General features: G+C 42.8%; 1 protein-coding gene and 1 long non-coding RNA gene across 2 annotated transcripts; one reads left to right on the top strand and one right to left on the bottom strand.

Annotated features, from left to right (window-relative positions):
- Positions 1–800: 800 nt before the first annotated feature.
- LOC104974070 (uncharacterized) lies at positions 801–14692 on the bottom strand. The gene is made up of 3 exons (XR_811225.3): positions 13786–14692; positions 8438–8574; positions 801–3614 (listed from the first exon to the last, which is right to left on the bottom strand). It is a non-coding gene; the product is annotated as an uncharacterized lncRNA (long non-coding RNA).
- Positions 13226–19191, top strand: FABP5 (fatty acid binding protein 5). The gene is given in 4 exon segments (NM_174315.3): positions 13226–13354; positions 16461–16633; positions 16993–17094; positions 17774–19191. Coding segments are annotated over 4 exon segments (408 nt in total). The 5' UTR covers positions 13226–13275; the 3' UTR covers positions 17828–19191.
- Positions 19192–20366: the final 1175 nt, after the last annotated feature.

The raw sequence follows: 20366 nt of genomic DNA on the forward strand, positions 1-20366 counted from the left end.
AATTAATTTTGGTGTTGTTTCCCAAAGCTATTTAAAATCCACACATGAGTATTGCTCTAATCTCAATTATTAACTATTATTTTCATAAGCCAAATATGAATTGATAGAAATAATTTAGGCTAATCCTCTTCTCACTTTTCACTTTAATATTTCTCCCTATAAAGTGTTTTTAATACTTAAATAATCTCTGAGTATATCCAATATTCTTTGTAAACCTGTAATTTGGGATGCTGTTATTGCTTACTTCCTCTGGAAAAACTGCATTCCCAGGCAATAGTCACAGTTAGCTTATGAAATACTCTAATTATGTTGAGTAGAGTGGAAATGATTCTTTGTCTAAATGTTTTGTAATAGTCACATTAAACAAGATTTTAGTTATTATTATGTGATCCTTCCTAGCCTCTGCTTGCGTGCTAAGTCGCTTTAGGCATGTCTGACTCTTTGCAACCCCATGGACTGTAGCCCAGCAGGTTCCTCTGTCCATGGGATTCTCCAGGCATGAACACTGGAGGGGATTTTCCAGACCCAGGGATTGTACCCACATCTCTTATGTCTCCTGCCTTGGCAGGAGGGTTCTTTACCACTAGCATCACCTGGGAAGCCCTTTCTAGCCTCTAGCTTAGTCTAAATTTAAAATGTAATTAGAATTACTATTTTTTTCACTATTCCTTTTTCTGTAATTAATACTTCTCTCTCTCCACGTATATATATACATATATAGTGTATACATATATATATATACACATGCACCCACATATACATATATGTACATACACATTTATATACACATAATGTATATTTTATATAATTTTATTTATAGTTCTCTCTTTATCCAAAGTACCTTATATACAATATATTTGGATTTCTAAGCAACTGTCTGTGTTAAGTATCATCATCAAATACATACAGACCTTATAGGTCTACCATGAGAAAATGAGTGAGCAGACATTCTATGTTATTTCAAAGGGTCAAACTAAGACCAATAGCTAGACATCATTGAAAGAAGATCTCAGTACACAGTGATAATGGCTTGCCCCCAGTTAAACGCACAAAGGACTTATTGTTGGGAAGAAACGTCTCCGTCCCCAGAAGGATTTAAGTGAGAGATGGCAACCCACTCCAGTACTCTTGCCTGGAAAATCCCATGGACGGAGGAGCCTGGTAGGCTGCAGTCCATGGGGTCGCAAAGAGTCGGACACGACTGCGCGACTTCACTTTCACTTTTCACTTTCATGCATTGGAGAAGGAAATGGCAACCCACTCCAGTGTTCTTGCCTGGAGAATCCCAGGGACGGGGAAGCCTGCTGGGCTGCCGTCTATGGGGTCGCACAGAGTCGGACACGACTGAAGTGACTTAGCAGCTTAGCAGCAAGAGAAATCTGAATGGGCTTACATTGAAGTAGAAGACGTCTATAATTCGTCCAAATTCTAAAATTTTAAGATCCTCCTTTAGTTCTGATTTCTAATCATACATTCCCATTCAGAAATGAAACTATCTGACTTTCAGGGATTTACTGATAACATGTTGGCGTAACTGACGGCTAATGGGACTTCGATCAGGTTTGACTAGAAATTACTGCCAAAATGTGCAAATAAAAATTCAGTGACTTGGGTGTGGGAGCCAGAGATCAAGTTTAACTTCTGAATATGCAAAAATGACTTCAATTTCCTCAGAGTAGAGGCCTTCAGGGTTGGGGATGAGAAAGTCAGTGTGTGAAAGAAATGGAGCCCTGCTCTACAAACGGCGGGGCGGCTGCCACTAGCTCAGGAAAGATGAAAGTGAAAGGGAGCCTGTTGCTACATTCTTCACAAGGACCGTGTATGCTGGCAAGTGATAAACAAAAGGTTTACTGAATTCTGAAGCGATTTTTATCTTGTTTCTGGTTATGACTCATATCCCTGTGCATGAGAGCTCAGTTGCTCAGTCATGTCCAACTCTTTGTGACTACGTGGACTGGCCCAACAGGCTCCTCTGTCCTTGGGATCCTCCAGGCAAGAATACTGGAGTGGGTTGCCATTTCTTCCTTCAGGGGATCTTCCTGACCCAGCAATTGAACCGGTACCTCTGGTATCTTCTTGTGCCGGCAGGCGGATTCTTTACCGCTGAGCCACCTAAGAAGCCCAATTTATATCCCTACTTGCTTTCAAAATGAGATATTAGGCAGTTATGATTTTCTGTTCCTAATGGAGCCCAACTTCTGTTTCTGTAAATATATCTCAGAAATGATTATGTCAACCAAAATGCAAAAAATAAAATAAAATGGAAAGATAGACAATATAATAGGGGAAAACCCCCCTGTGTTTTTCATACAGTAAGTGGCATAAAATGACTTTCATGTAGTAAGTAACATTCAAAGGGACACCAGTAAGTGACATTCATTCCTGTTTCCAGAAGCTGGTCCTATTCTAGAATAGGAGACAAGAAAGGAAGTTAGGGTCTATTTTAGTTTAAGGGGCCTGTCTGTTGCAAGACTGGTGTGGGTCTGTGACTTCTCAGAGGATTTGTTATGATAGCTTTGTGTGTTTTCCTTGACTGACTAGAGTTTTTATTACTTTGTATGATATACTGATAATATAGCTGCAGAAGTAATAACATTTTGTATTGTATGATAAATACAATCAAACTTGTCATAACAGAGTCATATTCTTCTTCCAGGAAATACTTATAATTTCTACTGAAAGACAAAGGTATCAGAGGATGTGTGGGAAAATTATTAAGCTTTGCTTCTGAGTCTCTTCTTTCCAAAGAGGATGTCATTGACACAGTAAAGGGAATACAGCAGGATTTTCTGGTCCTTGCCCAGCTTGGCTGGGGTGGTGGAGAATCCCTGTTGTGACTTGCACACTGGCAGATTTTATTACGCAAGTTGTGTATCTCACAATGTTCAGTTCAGTTCAGTCGCTCAGTCATGTCCAACTCTTTGCGACTCCATGAACCGCAGCACGCCAGGCCTCCTTGTCCATTACCAACTGCCGGAGTTCACTCAAACTCATCTCCATCGAGTTGGTGATGCCATCCAGACATCTCATCCTCTGTCGTCCCCTTCTCCTCCTGCCCTCAATCCCTCCCAGCATCAGAGTCTTCTCCAATGAGTCAACTCTTCACATGAGGTGGCCAAAGTATTGGAGTTTCAGCTTCAGCATCATTCCTTCCAATGAACACCCAGGACTGATCTCCTTCAGAATGGACTGGTTGGATCTCCTTGCAGTCCAAGGGACTCTCAAGAGTCTTCTCCAACACCACAGTTCAAAAGCATCAATTCTTCAGCGCTCAGCTTTCTTCACAGTCCAACTCTCACATCCACACATGACCACTGGAAAAAGCATGGCCTTGACTAGACGGACTTTGTTGGAAAGTAGCGTCTCTGCTTTTGAATGTGCTGTGCCAAATGTCAGTTTATTCCAGGGTTCATGGCAACGAACTAATTCTGAAACACAGGGTGACTGGAGTAGTGATGTGGGTTGCTTCATGCTCTCTAACCCAGTATTTCTTAGTCAAGATCTTTCTGATCTTAGTGAATGTTACCTCAGGTGGTTCTGTGGCATTTGGTACATTAGTTTTCAACAGGATGTATCATTCAGTACACTCAGCTCATTCTTGTGAAAGAGATGACCTGTTCAAACAAACACACCAACAAATAAACCATCAAAAATCTAGAGTCAAAAGTAATTAGGACTATATATGCAGTCACCCCCCCATAACCCCCCACCCAGAAGACTCTGTGGTATCTTCTTGGAAAGTTCAATTAATGTTACAAAGATAAAATGAATTTATATGATGTTTTCAGAGGCATTTTTGAGAAGTTTCAGAACTAAGAGAGAAATGTTTTAAGAAATGTTGATAAAATGAAAAAATTATATAAATGCAAGTTCCTTGGTTGATATAAGCTTAGATGACAAACTCTTTGAAAACAAGGACTACATCCTATTCCACATAATTGTTAGGCAGTATAAAAATGCAGGCTGACTTGAATCAAAGGGGTCTGTCACGTGTGGACAGCTGTGTTTGTCTTTCATTTGTGGGTAAGCAGAGCAGTGCACACATGACATACTTGTGTAAGGTCATGTGAGTAGGGAAAGACTGACTATGCCTCACAGCCTTTCTCCTCTGCTGTAAAAAAATCTTCAGGTTTTGCAGTAGATGATTATTAGAGTTCCATGGTAACGTCATACTTGAAATTTAGTCTTTAGAGGTGCCTGGTAGGTGAGAATTACATTTTATTACTCTTCATCCAATATCATTCAATTTGAGTTACTTTGAGTGACAGTATTGTTTATAATTACAACAGGACAACAGCCATCACTCAGACTTGTCCTAAGGCTAACTGGGACATACAGGCAATACATCCTGCATTATGTCAAAAACAGTGTTTAGTTCTGCTAATCTACCAGGGCAGAAGAGGCATTAGGAAACTCAACTTTGTACTGAGGGATTAACAAAGTATTTTGAATCTACAAGATGATGACAAGATCTGAAATTTGTGGCACAAATATTCTTTATCCACTTTCTAAAATAGACCCAAACCAAGATCATGGTTGACCTCAATGGGTAACATCCACTCAGCTCCCAGTTCCTGTAGGAAATCACAGCATCTAGCCAACCCAGAAAACAGGATGTGGTTCACTGGAAATGCAAATTGGCTTCTCATTATTAACAGAGTCATCCATTGCTGTAAAAGGAGGAATTCAGGAACAAAAGAGGCAAGACGACATGGGGATAACACTTGGAGGAATAAAGCAAACATTTCACTACATGCTGCTGAATTTATATCTTTAGTCAGAGCTGAAGTGGGCAGGTGAACAAAAAATGTCCACCGTGTTCACGGGTAGCTGAAGGGAAGTACTTATCCTGCCTCTTGGCTCCTTAAGGTGGGGCACAGAATCCCGTGATGCTGTTTTTGCAGTGCTGCACATGCCTCTAAGGGACGATGGAGTAAGTCTCCCACCACCAAGTTCAGAGGACCAGAGAGAATCCAGGAAGCGCCTTCAGTTGGATTCAGGTAGGTTATTAAATTCTGATGGTTCTTACAAGCTAATTCAGGCAAGGCAAAAGGAAGCAATGGGCCTGACCCATCAGGGTAAAAAGCTCAGGGCAAGTTATTTTGTATGTTGGATTTGAAAAACCATTAATTCCAGTAAAAAGTATCAATAAAGAGAAAGGATCAAATGGTGTTAAAATCTGGAGAGAAAAACACTCAATTGTAGAATAGCATTTGGAAGGTGGGACTGAAAAACGGGATAGTATAATCTGCCAGAAAACAATTTGGCCACTTCCCTGGTAGTTCAGCTGGTAAAGAATCCACCTATAATGCAGGAGACCCTGGTTCGATTCCTGGGTTGGGAAGATCTCCTGGAGAAGAGACAGGCTACCCACTCCAGTATTCTGGAGCTTCCCTGGTGAGTCAGATGGTTAAGAATCCACCTGCAACCCAGGAGATCTGGGTTTGATCCCTGGGTTGGGAAGATCCCCTGGAGGAGGGCATGGCAACTCACTCTAGCATTCTTGTCTGGAGAATCCCCATGGACAGAGGAGCCTGGCGGGCTACAGTCCATGGGGTCACAAAGAGTCGGACGCGACTGAGCAACTAAGCACAGCACATAGCACAGTGGGAAAATATTATTTGGAGGTTTTTGTTCTTTGCAAGTTTAAGAGGGCAAAACTGTCTTTTATAAATTTATCTGTGTGTATGTGGCCTGCCAGACCCAGCCTTTGTACATAATATAATGTATGTTAGGAGTGGCAGTATGCTTAGAGGTGGGGTTGCCAGGATAGTTGTCTTGAGGCTGTATTGCCTGGTGCGGTTAGTGTTTTTCCGATAATTTTGTGTTTATTGGGGAGCTCTGCAAGCATTCTGTTGCTCCACTTCAAGATGCCCCTTTGGGTTTTGTGCTTTTAGACACCTCGAACGCTGCCCACATGAGGCATCAGAGGGTTAGCCAAAGTACATATTTCTACAATCTGTTGCTGTGAGCTAATAATGAAATCAATGCCCAATAACACATAATTCTGGAGAGCAGGAAGACCTCTGTAAGTAAGGGAAATGGATTTCTCTCACATTGAGATGAGTCACTATAACCTCTGCCTTGTTTTGAAACTGACAACCGTTTATTATTGTGACACCTGCAATATCTCGTTTTCCCTCTAGCTATCCTCTAGTCCAGTTAATTTAGGAAGCACAGAGTTACCATGAATTATTTAGCAACTGGAAAGTTTTAATGATTAGTTACAGCAGTCACATTGTGTAAGAATCAAATTGCTTTAAGTAAAAGGACAAAGTTCATAAAATCACTCCATTCTTAGAAGTACTTTAATAAGAAATAATCTTATTATCTAATTATCTAAAACAAAACAGAACCACCTTCCATTGAAGGATGCTAGTTATTGCCAGTTCCTTGTTGCTGCTGGATCCACTGAAGGATTTACAACTTAAAGGTCAAAGTGTGCCTTAAGTATTGTGGCTCCCTGACTTTATTCTCATCTGGAAAATTCTGCTGCTGTAGCCTTCAGTCAAGATGCAGCTCCATGCTCTATCTACTTATTAGCATATACTTTTGGAACTGATTTCAAATGGGATTTCTTAGGAAATATCTGGTTTTAAGCTGAGTATTCAAAGCATGTCTAGAGCAAGACAAGCCAGAAAGGGTCAGGGTCAGAAAACTGGCTATAAGATTTAACGAAGAGATTAAAACTATTATCCATCTCCCTTACCCCATGTGAAGCTTCCTATCATGCTTTCCAGTGAACAGAGAGAAACATAGCTTGGCATCTGGTTCCATCACTTAATGGCAAATAGAAGGGGAAAAAGTGGAAACAGTGGCACATTTTACTTTTTTGGGTTTTAAAATCACTGTGGACAGTGACTGCAGTCATGAAATTAAAAGATGCTTGCTCCTTGGAAGAAAAGCTATGATGAACCTAGATAGCACTCTATTAAAAAGCAGAGATATCACTTTGCTGATGAAAGTCCATATAGTTGAAGCTATGGTTTTTCCAGTAGTCATGTACAGATGTGAGAGTTGGATCATAAAGAAGGCTGAATGCCAAAGAATTGATGCTTTTGCATTGTGGTGCTGTGGTGGCTCAGATGATAAAGAATTAGCCTGCAAAGTGGTAGACTTGGGTTCAATCCCAGGGTTGGGAAAGATCCCCTGGAGGAGGGCATGGCAACCCACTTCAGTATTCTTGCCTGGAGAATCCCCGTGGACAGAGGAGCCTGGTGGGCTGCAGTCCATGGGGTTGCAAAGAGTCAGACATGACTGAGCGATTAAGCCCGCGGCTATCACCACTGGAGAAGACTCTTGAGAGTCCCTTGGAATGCAAGGAGATCAAACCAGTCAATCCTAAAGCAAATCTGCCCTGAACATTCACTGAAAGGACTGATGATGAAGCTGAGACTCCAAAACTTTGGCCACCTGATGTGAAGAACTGACTCATTTGAAAAGACCCTGATTCTGGGAAGATTGAAGGCAGGAGGAGAAGGGGACGACAGAGGATGAGATGGTTGGATGGCATCATCAACTCAATGGACATGAGTTTGAGAAAACTCTGGGAGACAGTATAGGACAGGGAAGCATGGCATGTTGCAGTCCATGGGGTTGCAAAGAGTTGGACTTGACTTGGCGACTGAACAACAACAGAATGAGAAAAAAGTCAAAATGTTGAGTGAGATAATTTGGGAGTGAGTTTGTTTGATTTCCCATTTTTTCTATATATTTTTATGGGGATATGGTCAGAAAATACACATGCACTGAAGTGAAAGTCAGCCAGGTGGCCAAGCCTTAGGCAAATTTATACTCATTTTACAGCCTTGCTACTCAAAGCAAGGTCCCTAGACTCCAGTATCGGCATCACCTATGAGTTTGTTAGAAATACATGGTCTTATGTCCTATTCTGGAACTGCTAAATTAGAATCTGTACTGTAAGCAGATCCCTGAGTGATCTGCACACTAAAATTTGAAACGTAACACTTGATAGAGATCACTTGGCTTTTTCTCCTCCTTTTTGGATTAATCTGGGAATACACTTAGAGAAGACTCAATGGTTTGAACACGGATTGCTTTCTGTAACCTGTAGTGATTCATTTAATGTGGTGCTCTCTTTTTCAACCAGCTGTGTGCTTCTAGGTCACCAATGCTTGCTGTCTTAGGAAATGATTACACATTATAACTTACTCTGTGGGAGGCACATTCGTCTATACAAACTGAAACTGGAAACTTGTCTTTAAGCAAAATTATATGATATACATCAAAGGTATCGTGCAATTGTGGAAGTTGACAAGCTACTAACACTTACCAAAGAAAAGCTGCAAGAAATACTTCATTTTACCACTAGGTGGAAATAGAGTAATTTTGAGTATTTTCTTCAGGGCTATCAACTACTGCAACAGTACTTCATAAACTGGAAGAGATCTAAGAAATCAATTAGTCTAATCCTTACCTCCTTAATTCCATAGATGAGAGAACTGAGGTTCAAAGATATTAAAGAAAACTTTATCTGTCTTGTAATTGGTTGTCTTGTAGAGCCACTGGGTAAAGAAATGCTAGAGTAATTCAGGATTCTTCAGCCATTTTCACCTACAAGAATAAATACTATTTTATTATCCTCTAGCATGATGGATGGAGAAGGCAATGGCATCCCACTCCAGTACTCTTGGAAAATCCCATGGACGGAGGAGCCTGGTGGGCTGCAGTCTATGGGGTCGCTAAGAGTTGGACACGACTGAGCGACTTCACTTTCAGTTTTCACTTTGATGCATTGGAGAAGGAAATGGCAACCCACTCCAGTGTTCTTGCCTGAAGAATCCCAGGGACGGGGGAGCCTGGTGGGCTGCCGTCTATGGGGTCTCACAGAGTCGGACACGACTGAAGCCACTTAGCAGTAGCAGCAGCAGCATGATGGAACACATGATGTGACACTGTATTGATTGTCTCTGTGCTGCCACTAAAACTAATGACCAGCATGGCTCCTTCTGCTTTTAAAGATAGGCTGCAACAAAGTTATTGGCACTTCTTCCCTGTGTGTGCTAAGTCGTTTCAGTCGTGTTGTACTCTGTGTGACACTATGGACTGGAGCCCACCAGGAAACTCTGTTTATGGGATTCTCCAGGTAAGAATACTGGAAAGGGTTGTCATGCCCTCCTCCAGGAGATCTTCCTGACCCAGGGATTGAACCCATGTCTCTTATGTCTCCTGCATTGGCAGGTGGGTTCTTTACCACTAGCGCCACCTGGGAAGCCCTGTATCCTAATGTAATTAATCTCAACCAAGTGATAATTCTCTTCCCTTTGTCCAATGAAGAGATGCTCAACCACTGTAGACTGAAAAAAAAAATGCACAAACTAAAAGTTGAGAATTATATTTTACTTGGTGAACTTTCTAAGAACTTAAGCCAGGGATACAGCCTCTCAGCTCTGAGGGACTGCTCAGAAGAGATAAGGGAGAAGCCAGGATGTATAGCTTTTGCTGAAAACAACAATAGAACAAACAAAAACCCTATGTAGTCAAATATCAAAAGATAACTGCTACACACAAAAATGGACATCTCACAATAATGATTTTAGTGTTTTTCTTTGTATGGGAAGATGCAAGAGTCTGGGCTCATTGAAATTATTTTTTGATATGCATCTTAACTACCTAGGGACAGGATGCTGTTTTTCCTCCATCCAGAATCTCTTCAGGGCGCACATCAGGACCACTGCTGTATCCTGTTGCTGGCTACAGCAACATCCCTTGTTTTCTGAAATGACAGGTGATAGTCTTTGTCCACAATTCCATAAAGTCATACTAGACTTTACTCAGATTTGTTTTCACAGCATTTTTTTGTTTTTACATTTATATTGGGTTCAAGCTAAGTAGCCTAGAACAGGACTTTAGTTTGAAGGTTAAAGAAATACTTAATGTTTTTCAGAGTTTGTAATCCATTACTGGGCTTCCTTGGTGACTCAGCAGTAAGGCTCAGAGGTTAAAGTGTCTGCCTGCAATGCGGGAGACCTGGGTTTGATCCATGGGTTGGGAAGTTCCCCTGGAGAAGGAAATGGCAACCCACTCCAGTATTCTTGCCTGGAGAATCCCATGGACAGAGGAGCCTGGTGGGCTACAGTCCATGGGGTAGCAAAGAGTTGGGCACAACTGAGCGACCTTACTTACTTACTGGGCTTCCTCGGTGACTCAGCAGTAAAGAGTTCGTCTGCAATGCAGGAGATCCAGGTTCGATCCCTGGGTTGGGAAGATGCCCTGGAGGAGGAAATGGCAACCCACCCCAGTATTCTTGCTGGGAAAATCCCATAGACAGAAGCCTGGAGGGCTATGGTCCATGGGGTTGCAAAGTCAGACACGACTGAAGCATCTGAGCACAAGGCACACAATCCATTACTAGGACTCTTAAGAAAGGAAGGGAATCTGAATTTAGGGGTTGAGGGACTTTAGAAATAACCTGACTTCAATCTCTCTCCATGTCTATAATACAGTTGAGAGGCATCAGAGAACAAGGGATTAAATGCATTGCTCAGAGTAGCAGAGCCATCACCATGCCCTTTGGCTCTGTCCCATGGGAGACACTAACAGGTATTTTGATCTGTATCTTTGTTTTGTCGATGTGTTTTAACCACAAAAGGATTATTTCCATTTGTTGACCGAAAAAAATGCACAAGCTAAAAGCTGAACGTGTGTGCGCTCAGTGGCTCAGTCGTGTCCGACTCTCTGAGATCCCATAGACTATAGGCAAAGTTGAGAAGTATGTTTTATTCGGTGGAATTCCTGAGGACTTAAGCCTGGAAGATGACCTCTCAGATAGCTCTGAGGATTTGTTGCAAAGAGGTAAGGGAATAGCCAGGATATATAGGAGCTTTTGCAACTAAAACCAGATAGTCAGAACATCAAAAGATTAGTGTTAAAGAAAACCAGGTATCTCCACTTAATGATTTCAGTGCTTTGCTTTCTTATGTATGGGAAGAGGCAAGAATCTGCTCATACTTGGGCAGTCTCTCCATCTGACTCTTTGTGACCCCATGCACTGTACCCTGCCAGGCTCCTATGTCCATGGGATTTCCCATGCAAGAATACTGGAGTGGGTTGCCATTTCCTCCTCCAGGGGATCTTCCCGCCCTAAGGACTGCATGCACAACTCCTTCATTGGCACACGGATTCTTTAGCACTGAGGCACCAGGAGAGCTGCAAGAATCTGGGCTCACTGAGATCACTCCTTTGATGTGCTTCTTACCTATCTAGGGGCAGGATCCTGCTTTTCTCCAACCCGGAATCCCCTCATGGTGCAGAGTTAGGGCAGTGCTTCGGCTGAGGCCTGCAACATCCTTTGCTTACTGACTTGGCAGGCCACATTTTTTCATCCACACACTCATCACATCAAAAGTGTGTTTAAAAGTTAAATTTTGGATAATGCTTCTGGTATAAAAATGATTTCTTGTACCTAAGTATTTAGTATCAAGGTGTCGTTTTCCTTTTGACATTTCTATCGAGTGGTTGATTATGATAATCTAAAAACTAGTATTCCAGTACTGAGTCCTGGTTATTATCATATTCAATACAAAAATGGAAAAACATGTTGACCTAGCACATTAAGAAGGCAAATCCAAGCACACAGGGGCTGCTTCTCTGGAAGGTAGGGGCAGTGGGCCATGCCAAGTGTCCAGAAGCCAGCACTTGGTCTGCTGGGCAAATGATGTGCTCAGCTGCCCTCAGAACAGGGACATTTTCTGGGAGCAGTTGAGCCTCAAGTATGGGACATGCCAGCCCTTAGTGGCACAACTATGTGACCTGAGTCACTCAGTATTAAAATGGTGCCACTGGGGAAACTGGGGTAACCCTAGGATTAGGATAAGAATACATTGCAGGTGAGTAAAGGTCCTGAGGCATTCCTCAGGACATTTCCTGAGGAGATTTCCTCAGGAAAAGACAAGCTCAGATTTCAGTTCGTTAGGGAAGGAGCAAGAAGAACCAGTGTCTTGGAATAATTCAGGGGACTGTATGTAGCCTCTACTCTTAATCCCATGAAGAGGAGGGTGAGCTTGAGGCAGCCAGGTGTGGTTCTATTTCACAAAGTCTAGAATGGGAGGAACCTGGACACGAATTCTGGTTCTTCCACCCTGCAAACTTTCCCTGCCTCATTTCTCTTTCAGAAAATTGGGATAATATCCTTGAGTAAAAATGCAGTGGGCATCAGCATTAACAGATATAAAGGGGCCAGGAAGTACAGCATGTAGCAAGAAGGCATTCAATAAATGGAGCTTATCGCCACCAAGGTGGCTACCCTCTCTGTGTGGCAATTTCCACATCTCACTCCGACTCACTCCCACAGCAACCCAGGAGCACAAAGAGCCTGTGACAGGCTCTCTTTGAAAAGTAGAACGTTCTACTTACAAGTAAATACAGGGTAGTATTAAGATTAAAGGAGAAGAGGAGAACCACTGGAGTCTAAAGACTTGGGAGCCTGAGGAGAAATTGTTCAGGGCTCCGCTCAGCTGAAAATATAAATAATAAAACATACTTGAATGAGAACATTTAATAGCAATGGCAGTCACTTAAACTGATAACCTTCTACAGAGTCTAAGTTTGGAAACCGAACTGCCTGGGACATCTCCCTGCACCCAGGACCTTCTGATAAGATAGCCTAACTCAACTCAGGTTAGAGGCCCTCCGAGGCCCTAGCTGGGCCGGGAGTGGCCTGAGGGTGGGAACAGGTTATTGCAGGAGGGTGTTTCCCCCCCACCCTCGCCCCAGCAGTGATTAAAGAGGCGAAGAAGTTTATCGATCAGTCAATTAAACTACTGATCGATTCCTGGGATCATCAATTCATGGGAACCGAACGAAGGCTAATCGATACTTTGAGGGTGTCACGAATGGGAAGAGGGGCTGCGGCTTGGCATGGGATCAACGGGCCCGAGAGAGCCGGGGCGGGTCCGCCCGTAGCCCCTCTGGCTTCCTGGGCGTGCGGAGGCGCGGGAAGGGCAGGGGCTGGCGTCCGTGGTGGCATGGGGCGCGTCGAACTAGGACTAGTCCCAGCTCGCAGGAACAGCCCGCGGAGCCCCAGCGGCCGCGGCAGGTGGAGCAGTTTAGCTTTTTTGGACCCCAGGAGCCAGGCCCAGGGGCGCCGGGGGCGGGGCGGGCAGGCGAGGCGCGCTTCTCATTGGCCGCCGGGCACCGCCCGCGCAAGCGCTCGGTCTTTATAAAGCCGCGCGCGTGGCTAGCCAACCGCACGCCTGATTCCCGGCGCCCTACCTTCCGCAGCTCACCTGTCACGCCTGTCCGCTCGGACCCACCATGGCCACCGTTCAGCAGCTGGTAGGAAGATGGCGCTTAGTGGAGAGCAAAGGATTTGACGAATACATGAAGGAAGTAGGTAAGGTTCCCCGCCATGCGGCACTGCAACGTGGCACGTGTGTGGGGCTGTCTGTCCGTAGGCCCACTTCGGCATGCTAGGCTGAAAGGCTGGGCGTGCGTGGCCGCCCACCCCCGAGCCTGTTATCCTCCACCTCCGACCCTCATCGCAGGCGAGCATCGGAGAGCGCCTCGCGCCCGCCCCGGATTCCCCGGACCATCGGCCTCGATCAGTCCCTCTCTCTGCTGCTTTCCCCGGGCCCACGCGACCCCTGCTTTCCTGCCCTTTAGCGCGCTCACCCCTCTCCCACCCCAAGCTTCTTTTCTTTCGCCCCCTGCAGGCGGCCCTCTTAACTTTCCCGAATTTTCTTGCCCCACCACTCGTCCGCTTTTCTGCCATTGCCCTCCCTCGCATTCGCCCGGTCGTGGCCGCACCTACTTGCCCTGACCCACCTTGCCGCATCTTTTGTTCCCAGGTGGCGCGCAGGGTCCCCTCCCTCTTCTACACCCGGACTCGGTTTCCAGCCGAAATCCGGGCTACCGCTTCAGCTTCCATTCCGCTCTCGGTTGCATCTCCCCCACCCCTAGAGCCCCCGCCCGCCTTCGCCGTGTGCGTCGGGCCATTTTGGGTTGGCCGGGCTCCCCCGGTGGAGCATCAGGGCATCTTCCTCTCCACGCCCCGGAGCGGGGCTCAGAGGCGTGGCGCTGGCGACAGTGACCTGTTGGCACTGCTTGACTCGGCGCTGCGGTGGCCAGGTGGCGTGTGGGAGGAGCGCGGTGAGGTCGACTGTACCCGGGGTGGCAGTGCCCTGCAACCTTCTCCATCTAGAGGGTGGAGGGCAGAGAGGCTTAGCCGGGAGACCGCAGTCAGAAACTACCGGTCTTTCAGCTACTTTCCAACTGCATCCAAGATGGGCGTGGCCTTACCCAAGACACTTGATTTTTTTTTTTTTTTTTAATTTTTGCAGCGTTGTGTTGATTTCTGCCACACAGCAAGGGGAACCAGCCATGATTATGCATGTATCCGGTCCCTTCCAAGCCTCCCTCCCTTCCCCCCACCCCATTCCTCCAGGTCATCGCAGAGCACCTGACTGGGCTCCCAGTTCTACACAACAACTTCTCGCCAGTTATCCGTCTTACAGCTGATAGTGTGTGTGTGTTGATGCTACCTTCTGCATTCCTCCCTCTCTGTCCTCCCTCACTGTGTCAATAAGTCCATTCTCTATATCTGCAGTTCTATTTCTTCCCTGCAGATAGGTTCATCAGTATCATTTTTCTAGATTCCATATATATGCCTTAATACCTAGCAACTCCACTACTGGGTATATGCCCTGAGAAAACCAAAATTGTAAAAGATGCATGTACCCCAATGTTCATACCATCACTCTTGAGGATAGTTCTAGTGACCTAGATGACCTAGATGAACCTAGAGCCTGTTCTACAGAGTGAAGCACTTCTTAAAAGCCTTCCAAGGGAGGATTTGTCTCTGTAGGGAAATTCAAGTTCTCTTGCTCAAAATGGTGTTGGATTTTCTGTTGTCTTTTTCGTAAGCCAGTGATAATGATAAAGAGTGCTGATTGTGACATTGGGTAGATTGGCAAAGATGAACCTTTGTCACAGGCCCCTAGGAAGTGAAGCATAGCAAAAATCCTGTCTGACACAACTGCTGTTTTAGAAGCTAGCCTCCCGCAGATAGTAACTTTCTGTTACCAAATGTTAAGTGAGTGAAGAAGTCATTACAAAGACCTAGACCCCGAAGTACCCTGAAGTACTTTAAAAACACACCTTCTAGCCGATGGCTGGTTAAGTCTGGCTCTGGTGAATCTTAAGTGTGTTTATGATCCTGTGAATAAAACAAGGCAGTATTTTTTTTTTCCCCTCCCCTCTATACCTTGATCAAAGTGACTCTGGACAAAAAGCAACTAACTGCACTCACAAAGGAGAAATACATATGTGTGTGTTCACCTGAGTGAGAACCACAGTAGGTGGTCTCTCTGCCCATTGAAACCAAACATGTTTATCAGATGGCTTGTTTCCAGAGTTCTGGAGTCAGGAAGGTTGTCAAGGTACAGTTCATTAGAGAGCAGTCAAGGTGTGGAAAGAGCAGAGCCCTTTCTTTATTTGTCCAAAGTGAGAAAATAATGACTCAACTAATGAAACAAAGCACCAGTGCCTAGCTGGTGAAAGAGAAGGCTCCGTGGGGACATGTCAAGCTGGGCTGACATCATCAAGTCGGTTACTCTGCTTAGGCTGTAGTCGCCATATCCATGAAACTGAGATTTGGCCTAGAACCAAGTTTCCTACTAAATGTTAATATTAGGGGGAAATACATAGATTATAAAATAAATGTATTAATAGAGTAATCTGAGTTACAGAGTTCTGAAATACTCTTTCTGAGGGTAAGATTTTTCCTGTTTGTTAGCATCATGTTTGTGCGGTTAACTCTTAAACTGCAATTTGAATATCTCAGGATTGATACTGATTTTGTGTAGTCTACTAATCAAATATTTATCAGGGACCTGTGTGCTAGACTGTGTGCTCGACTGCTGTGTCATATAATACAGTGGTTGGCATAACTGAGGAAATTATAGAAGTCAGGCTATCTTCCTTAAGTTTCTGAGGGCCAACATGGCACGGTGTCTTAAAGCTGAGATTTAGAGCCAGGCTGCCTGCGTTGTTGGTTCTCAGCACCTCCCTGCTTAGCTGGATGAGCTTGAGTAAGTTACATCAAAGCCTCACTTACTCATCTGTCAGATGGAGACTATCTACCTCTCACAAGGTCCTTGCCAGGCTTCCATGAATAGTATAGTATACTGTCAAGTACTAGCACTTGGTAAGTGCTGGATATGTGTATGTTCACAGTTGTTATTGATGACTGCTGCTGTTAAGTAGCTTCAGTCCTGTCCGACTCTGTGCGACCCCATAGACAGCAGCCCACCAGGCTCCCCCGTCCCTGGGATCCTCCAGGCAAGAGTACTGGAGTGGGTTGCCATTGTCTTCCCTTCCCCATTGATGACTGAATAGTTGAAAATATGCACAGCATGGTGATTGCAATTGAATTACTCCTTTTATTATGTAAACAGGAAATTTGGTCTTCCGGGTATCTAACATGGTATAACTTTCTACAGGAGTGGGGATGGCTCTGCGAAAAGTGGGTGCGATGGCCAAACCAGACTGTATCATCACTTCTGATGGCAAAAACCTCAGCATAAAGACTGAGAGCACTTTGAAAACAACACAGTTTTCCTGTAAACTGGGAGAGAAGTTTGAAGAGACCACAGCTGATGGCAGAAAGACTCAGGTTAATTATAATTTATAATATCACAGAAGCTTGCAGAATGATTAACTCTATTAATAACATTCTTACTGCTTCCAGGCCAAAACTTAATGAAAAAGTCTCAAGTTGTTTTATGAATTGAGTTTTGACAAATTAATGAAAACACCGATTTAACAACTTAATCTGTTTTGTAAAAATAGTTTTAAGGGACATCTAGATTAAAAAGCACAAACTACATTATGAATGAAATTAGTATGGGTTAATGAGGTGAAGTAGACTCAGAAAGGAAAAGATAAAAAAATGTTGATTAAGGAGGTTATAAGTCACAGAAACTCTTTTTCATTGTGCCCTGGAAGATTAAAAAGGATACTTTATTTTGGCAGACTGTCTGCAACTTTACAGATGGCGCATTGGTTCAACATCAGGAATGGGATGGAAAGGAAAGCACAATAACAAGAAAACTGGAAGATGGGAAATTAGTGGTGGTAAGTGACATCATATATCTTATATGAATTCATAGTTCACATAAGTGTTCTAGATCACTGATCATGAACAGGAGAACTAGGTTGGAGGAAAAAAAAGTGCCAGATAACAAGATAAATACAAGAATACTTAATAACTAAAGAAAGCCCTTTGTGGAGCTAGAGAAGATGATATAGCAGGAGCTGGGTCTAGTCCGTGTTCTGCTGCTCTGTTTACAGTGCAGGCACACCTCAGAGATACTGTAGGTTTGATTCCAGACCACTACAAGAAGTGGAACATTGCGGTAAAGGGAGTCACACAGAGACAGGAAGTGAGCAAATGCTGTTGGAAAAAATGCTCCATAGACTTACTCAGTGCAGGGTTGCCACAAACCTTCAGTTTGTGAAAAATGACTATATAATCTTGAGCATACATTTTTCTGTTTCTTTAAAATGAGGAATAGTATTTGCTAAAACTAAATGAATAGATATTGCCAATCAGTAGTTTTCAGTAAAGCGTATACACCTCATAAATAAATAACAGGCTCTAGCTTTTCAAACCCAGGAATCCTAAAGTGCATTTTCTCCATCTGTGAAGCAGATTTCAATGTTTTGTAGGATTGTGATCCTAGCATTCAACTACCACCATTACTCTGTGATATAAGACTAACTTGCCTCTTTTTAATGACATTCTGTCTCCTAGGTATGCGTCATGAACAACGTTACCTGTACTCGGGTCTATGAAAAAGTAGAGTAAAAATTCCCTCATCATTTTGCACAGAAATTAGCTGCGAGGATGAACAAGCTCAGTTCAATGAGCAAATCTCCATACTACTGGTTTTTTTTTTCATTATTGCGTTCAATTATCTTTATCACAAACAAACTATTTCAAAGTGTTGGTTTAATTAGGGTCATCTCTTTGGTTAGTAAATAAATCTGTTTGTGCTACACCAGTGTTGCATGCTTTTTTAAACTTTAGAGGAATTTAGTGATGAGTTTTAACATTTACAAATGGACTAAATGGGATAGCCTTGAAGATACCATATTGAGATTATATTTACTAATTTATATATAGAACTACTTTTGTGGCCAATAAGCTACCAATCATTAATCTTGTTTTGAACTTTATATCAACTTAAGAATCTTAAATTTGTGGCAGAGACTGTTCTTATTGAAAAACAGCTACATAAACTTTATAATTTAAATATAAGAATAAAGATTAAATCACCATCATTGGCTAGTAATCATACTTTCAATAGTGTGTTTATAACTACTGCTCAGGAATTCTGTAGCCAGAAATTAGTTTAATAAACTTTCTGAGGACCTACCAGGTGCCAGACTGTCTTCCAAAGGTTGAGTTATATCTGAACACAGGGACAAATCATTGCACTTACTGTGACAAACACTCAGCTTTGAGAGCATGCAATTTTCTCTTGTTTTATTAACAGAAGTAATTAAAAAAGCAATTCAACTCTGAAATACTTGTGTGTATATATAAAGAATAACTAGAATTCTAGTGACTTCTGTCCTGTTTCTCAACCCAAATAGCAAATATCAACAGTTCACATTTGGAAAGTTTCTGTAGGCACTGGGCTAAAACTATGTACGTGATCCTCGTGGCAATCCTTGGGGAGCTAGTACCATTATTTCTTCCGCAAGTAAGAACACAGGTTTTTGACTAGCTAACTTGTTCAAGGACACAGGAAGTTGTAGAGATGGAATGGGAACCTACAACTCGTTGAGCCCACTCACAACTGATCATTCTACAACTCTGGCATGTCTCAGCTTATATGAAGATCCTAAGTTAAATTTCATAAATGTAATACTTGAGACTTTTATGAAACCACCATCTATACATTGAAATGTTAACTTGTAAGAATCTTAATTACTGAACGTTAGTAGTCAATGAAAGAGTTGGATTCATTGATGCTGTAGCCCTGTGCTGTAGCCCCACGTGGCTGCTGAGCATCGGGTAAGTAAAATACACATAAAATTTAAAGAACTTGATACCAAAAAAATGAAAATGCCTCTGATTTTTATATTGATTATATATGGAAATAACATTTTTGGATATAGTTGGTTACTTAAATATTGTATATTAATAAAATTAATTTTACCTGTTTCTTGCTTTTTTTAATGTGGCTGGGGAACATTTAAACGTTGCATGTGCTGAAAAAAAACTTGCAGTTTTGTTTTTTTTTTGATCCATATTTTTGGATGAACAGTGCTGCTCTAGACTTCCTTTTCTATTTGAATTTACATCTTGCTTATTTAAGTCTCTATATTGGACTTCCTCTTTCATCCCCTTTTTCCACTTCTAATAATAGTGTACATTTATATGACTTCCTGAGCCAAACGCTGAGCCAAGTACTATAAAGAGTTCCATAATTCTCAGAACCACCCTAGATGATGTATGTTAATAATTGTTTTCTGCATTATTTGGACAAGAAAATGAAGTCTCAGGATCTGGGAAATGATCCCAAGCCATACAGCAAGTTGAAATCAGAACAGATTGTACACGAGTTTATCTGACTAAGACCAGCACCATGTTCTAATGTCTATATTGCTTCACTTTATGGAATGTGGAGTATTGCTAAAGGGAGGGCAGACTCACGCTTTTCCCATGGAGAAGCTGTTGACATTTTGAATGAGAGAACTTGTCTTCATTGTGCTGGACTGTGACAAGTCAGTGTCCTAAGATCGTTGCCACAAAATGCCCATGACACCCATTAGTCTATCCCAAACATCCTATACATTTTCAGATGTCTTCTAAGGGTATCCTACCATACCTAGTTGAGAACCACTGGGTGGAACAAGAACAAATATAGTTCCACTTCCTATTATCTGGTGTCAATCAAGCCCTTCTTTCTGCCATGTTGTTCAGTTGCTCAGCTGTGTCTGACTCTGCAACCCCGTGGACTAGAGACCACCAGGTTCCTCTGTCCATGGGATTTCCCAGGCAAGAAAACTGGAGTGGGTTGCCATTTCCTTCTCCATACTCAGCACTTAAAATATGGCAAATGCAACTGAGGAATTGAATTTAAAAATTTAACTTTCATTAATTAATATGTAAATGTTAATACCAATATATAATCAGTAACTGCTGATTCGGACAGCACAGAATGCTAACCTCATGTTTTCCAAAATCAAATGTCTTATTTTGATTCCAAACCTACTCTTACGGTATCCTCCATTTCAATCCAATTCTTTGGCTAAATGCTTTAGAGTCATCTTTAATTCCTATCTTTCTCTCCCACATCATACCTGATCCATTAGCAAAGTATTTCAGCTTTACT

Source organism: Bos taurus, chromosome 14 (genome assembly GCF_002263795.3).
Source record: "Bos taurus isolate L1 Dominette 01449 registration number 42190680 breed Hereford chromosome 14, ARS-UCD2.0, whole genome shotgun sequence".
In the NCBI taxonomy this organism is placed as follows: domain Eukaryota; kingdom Metazoa; phylum Chordata; class Mammalia; order Artiodactyla; family Bovidae; genus Bos; species Bos taurus.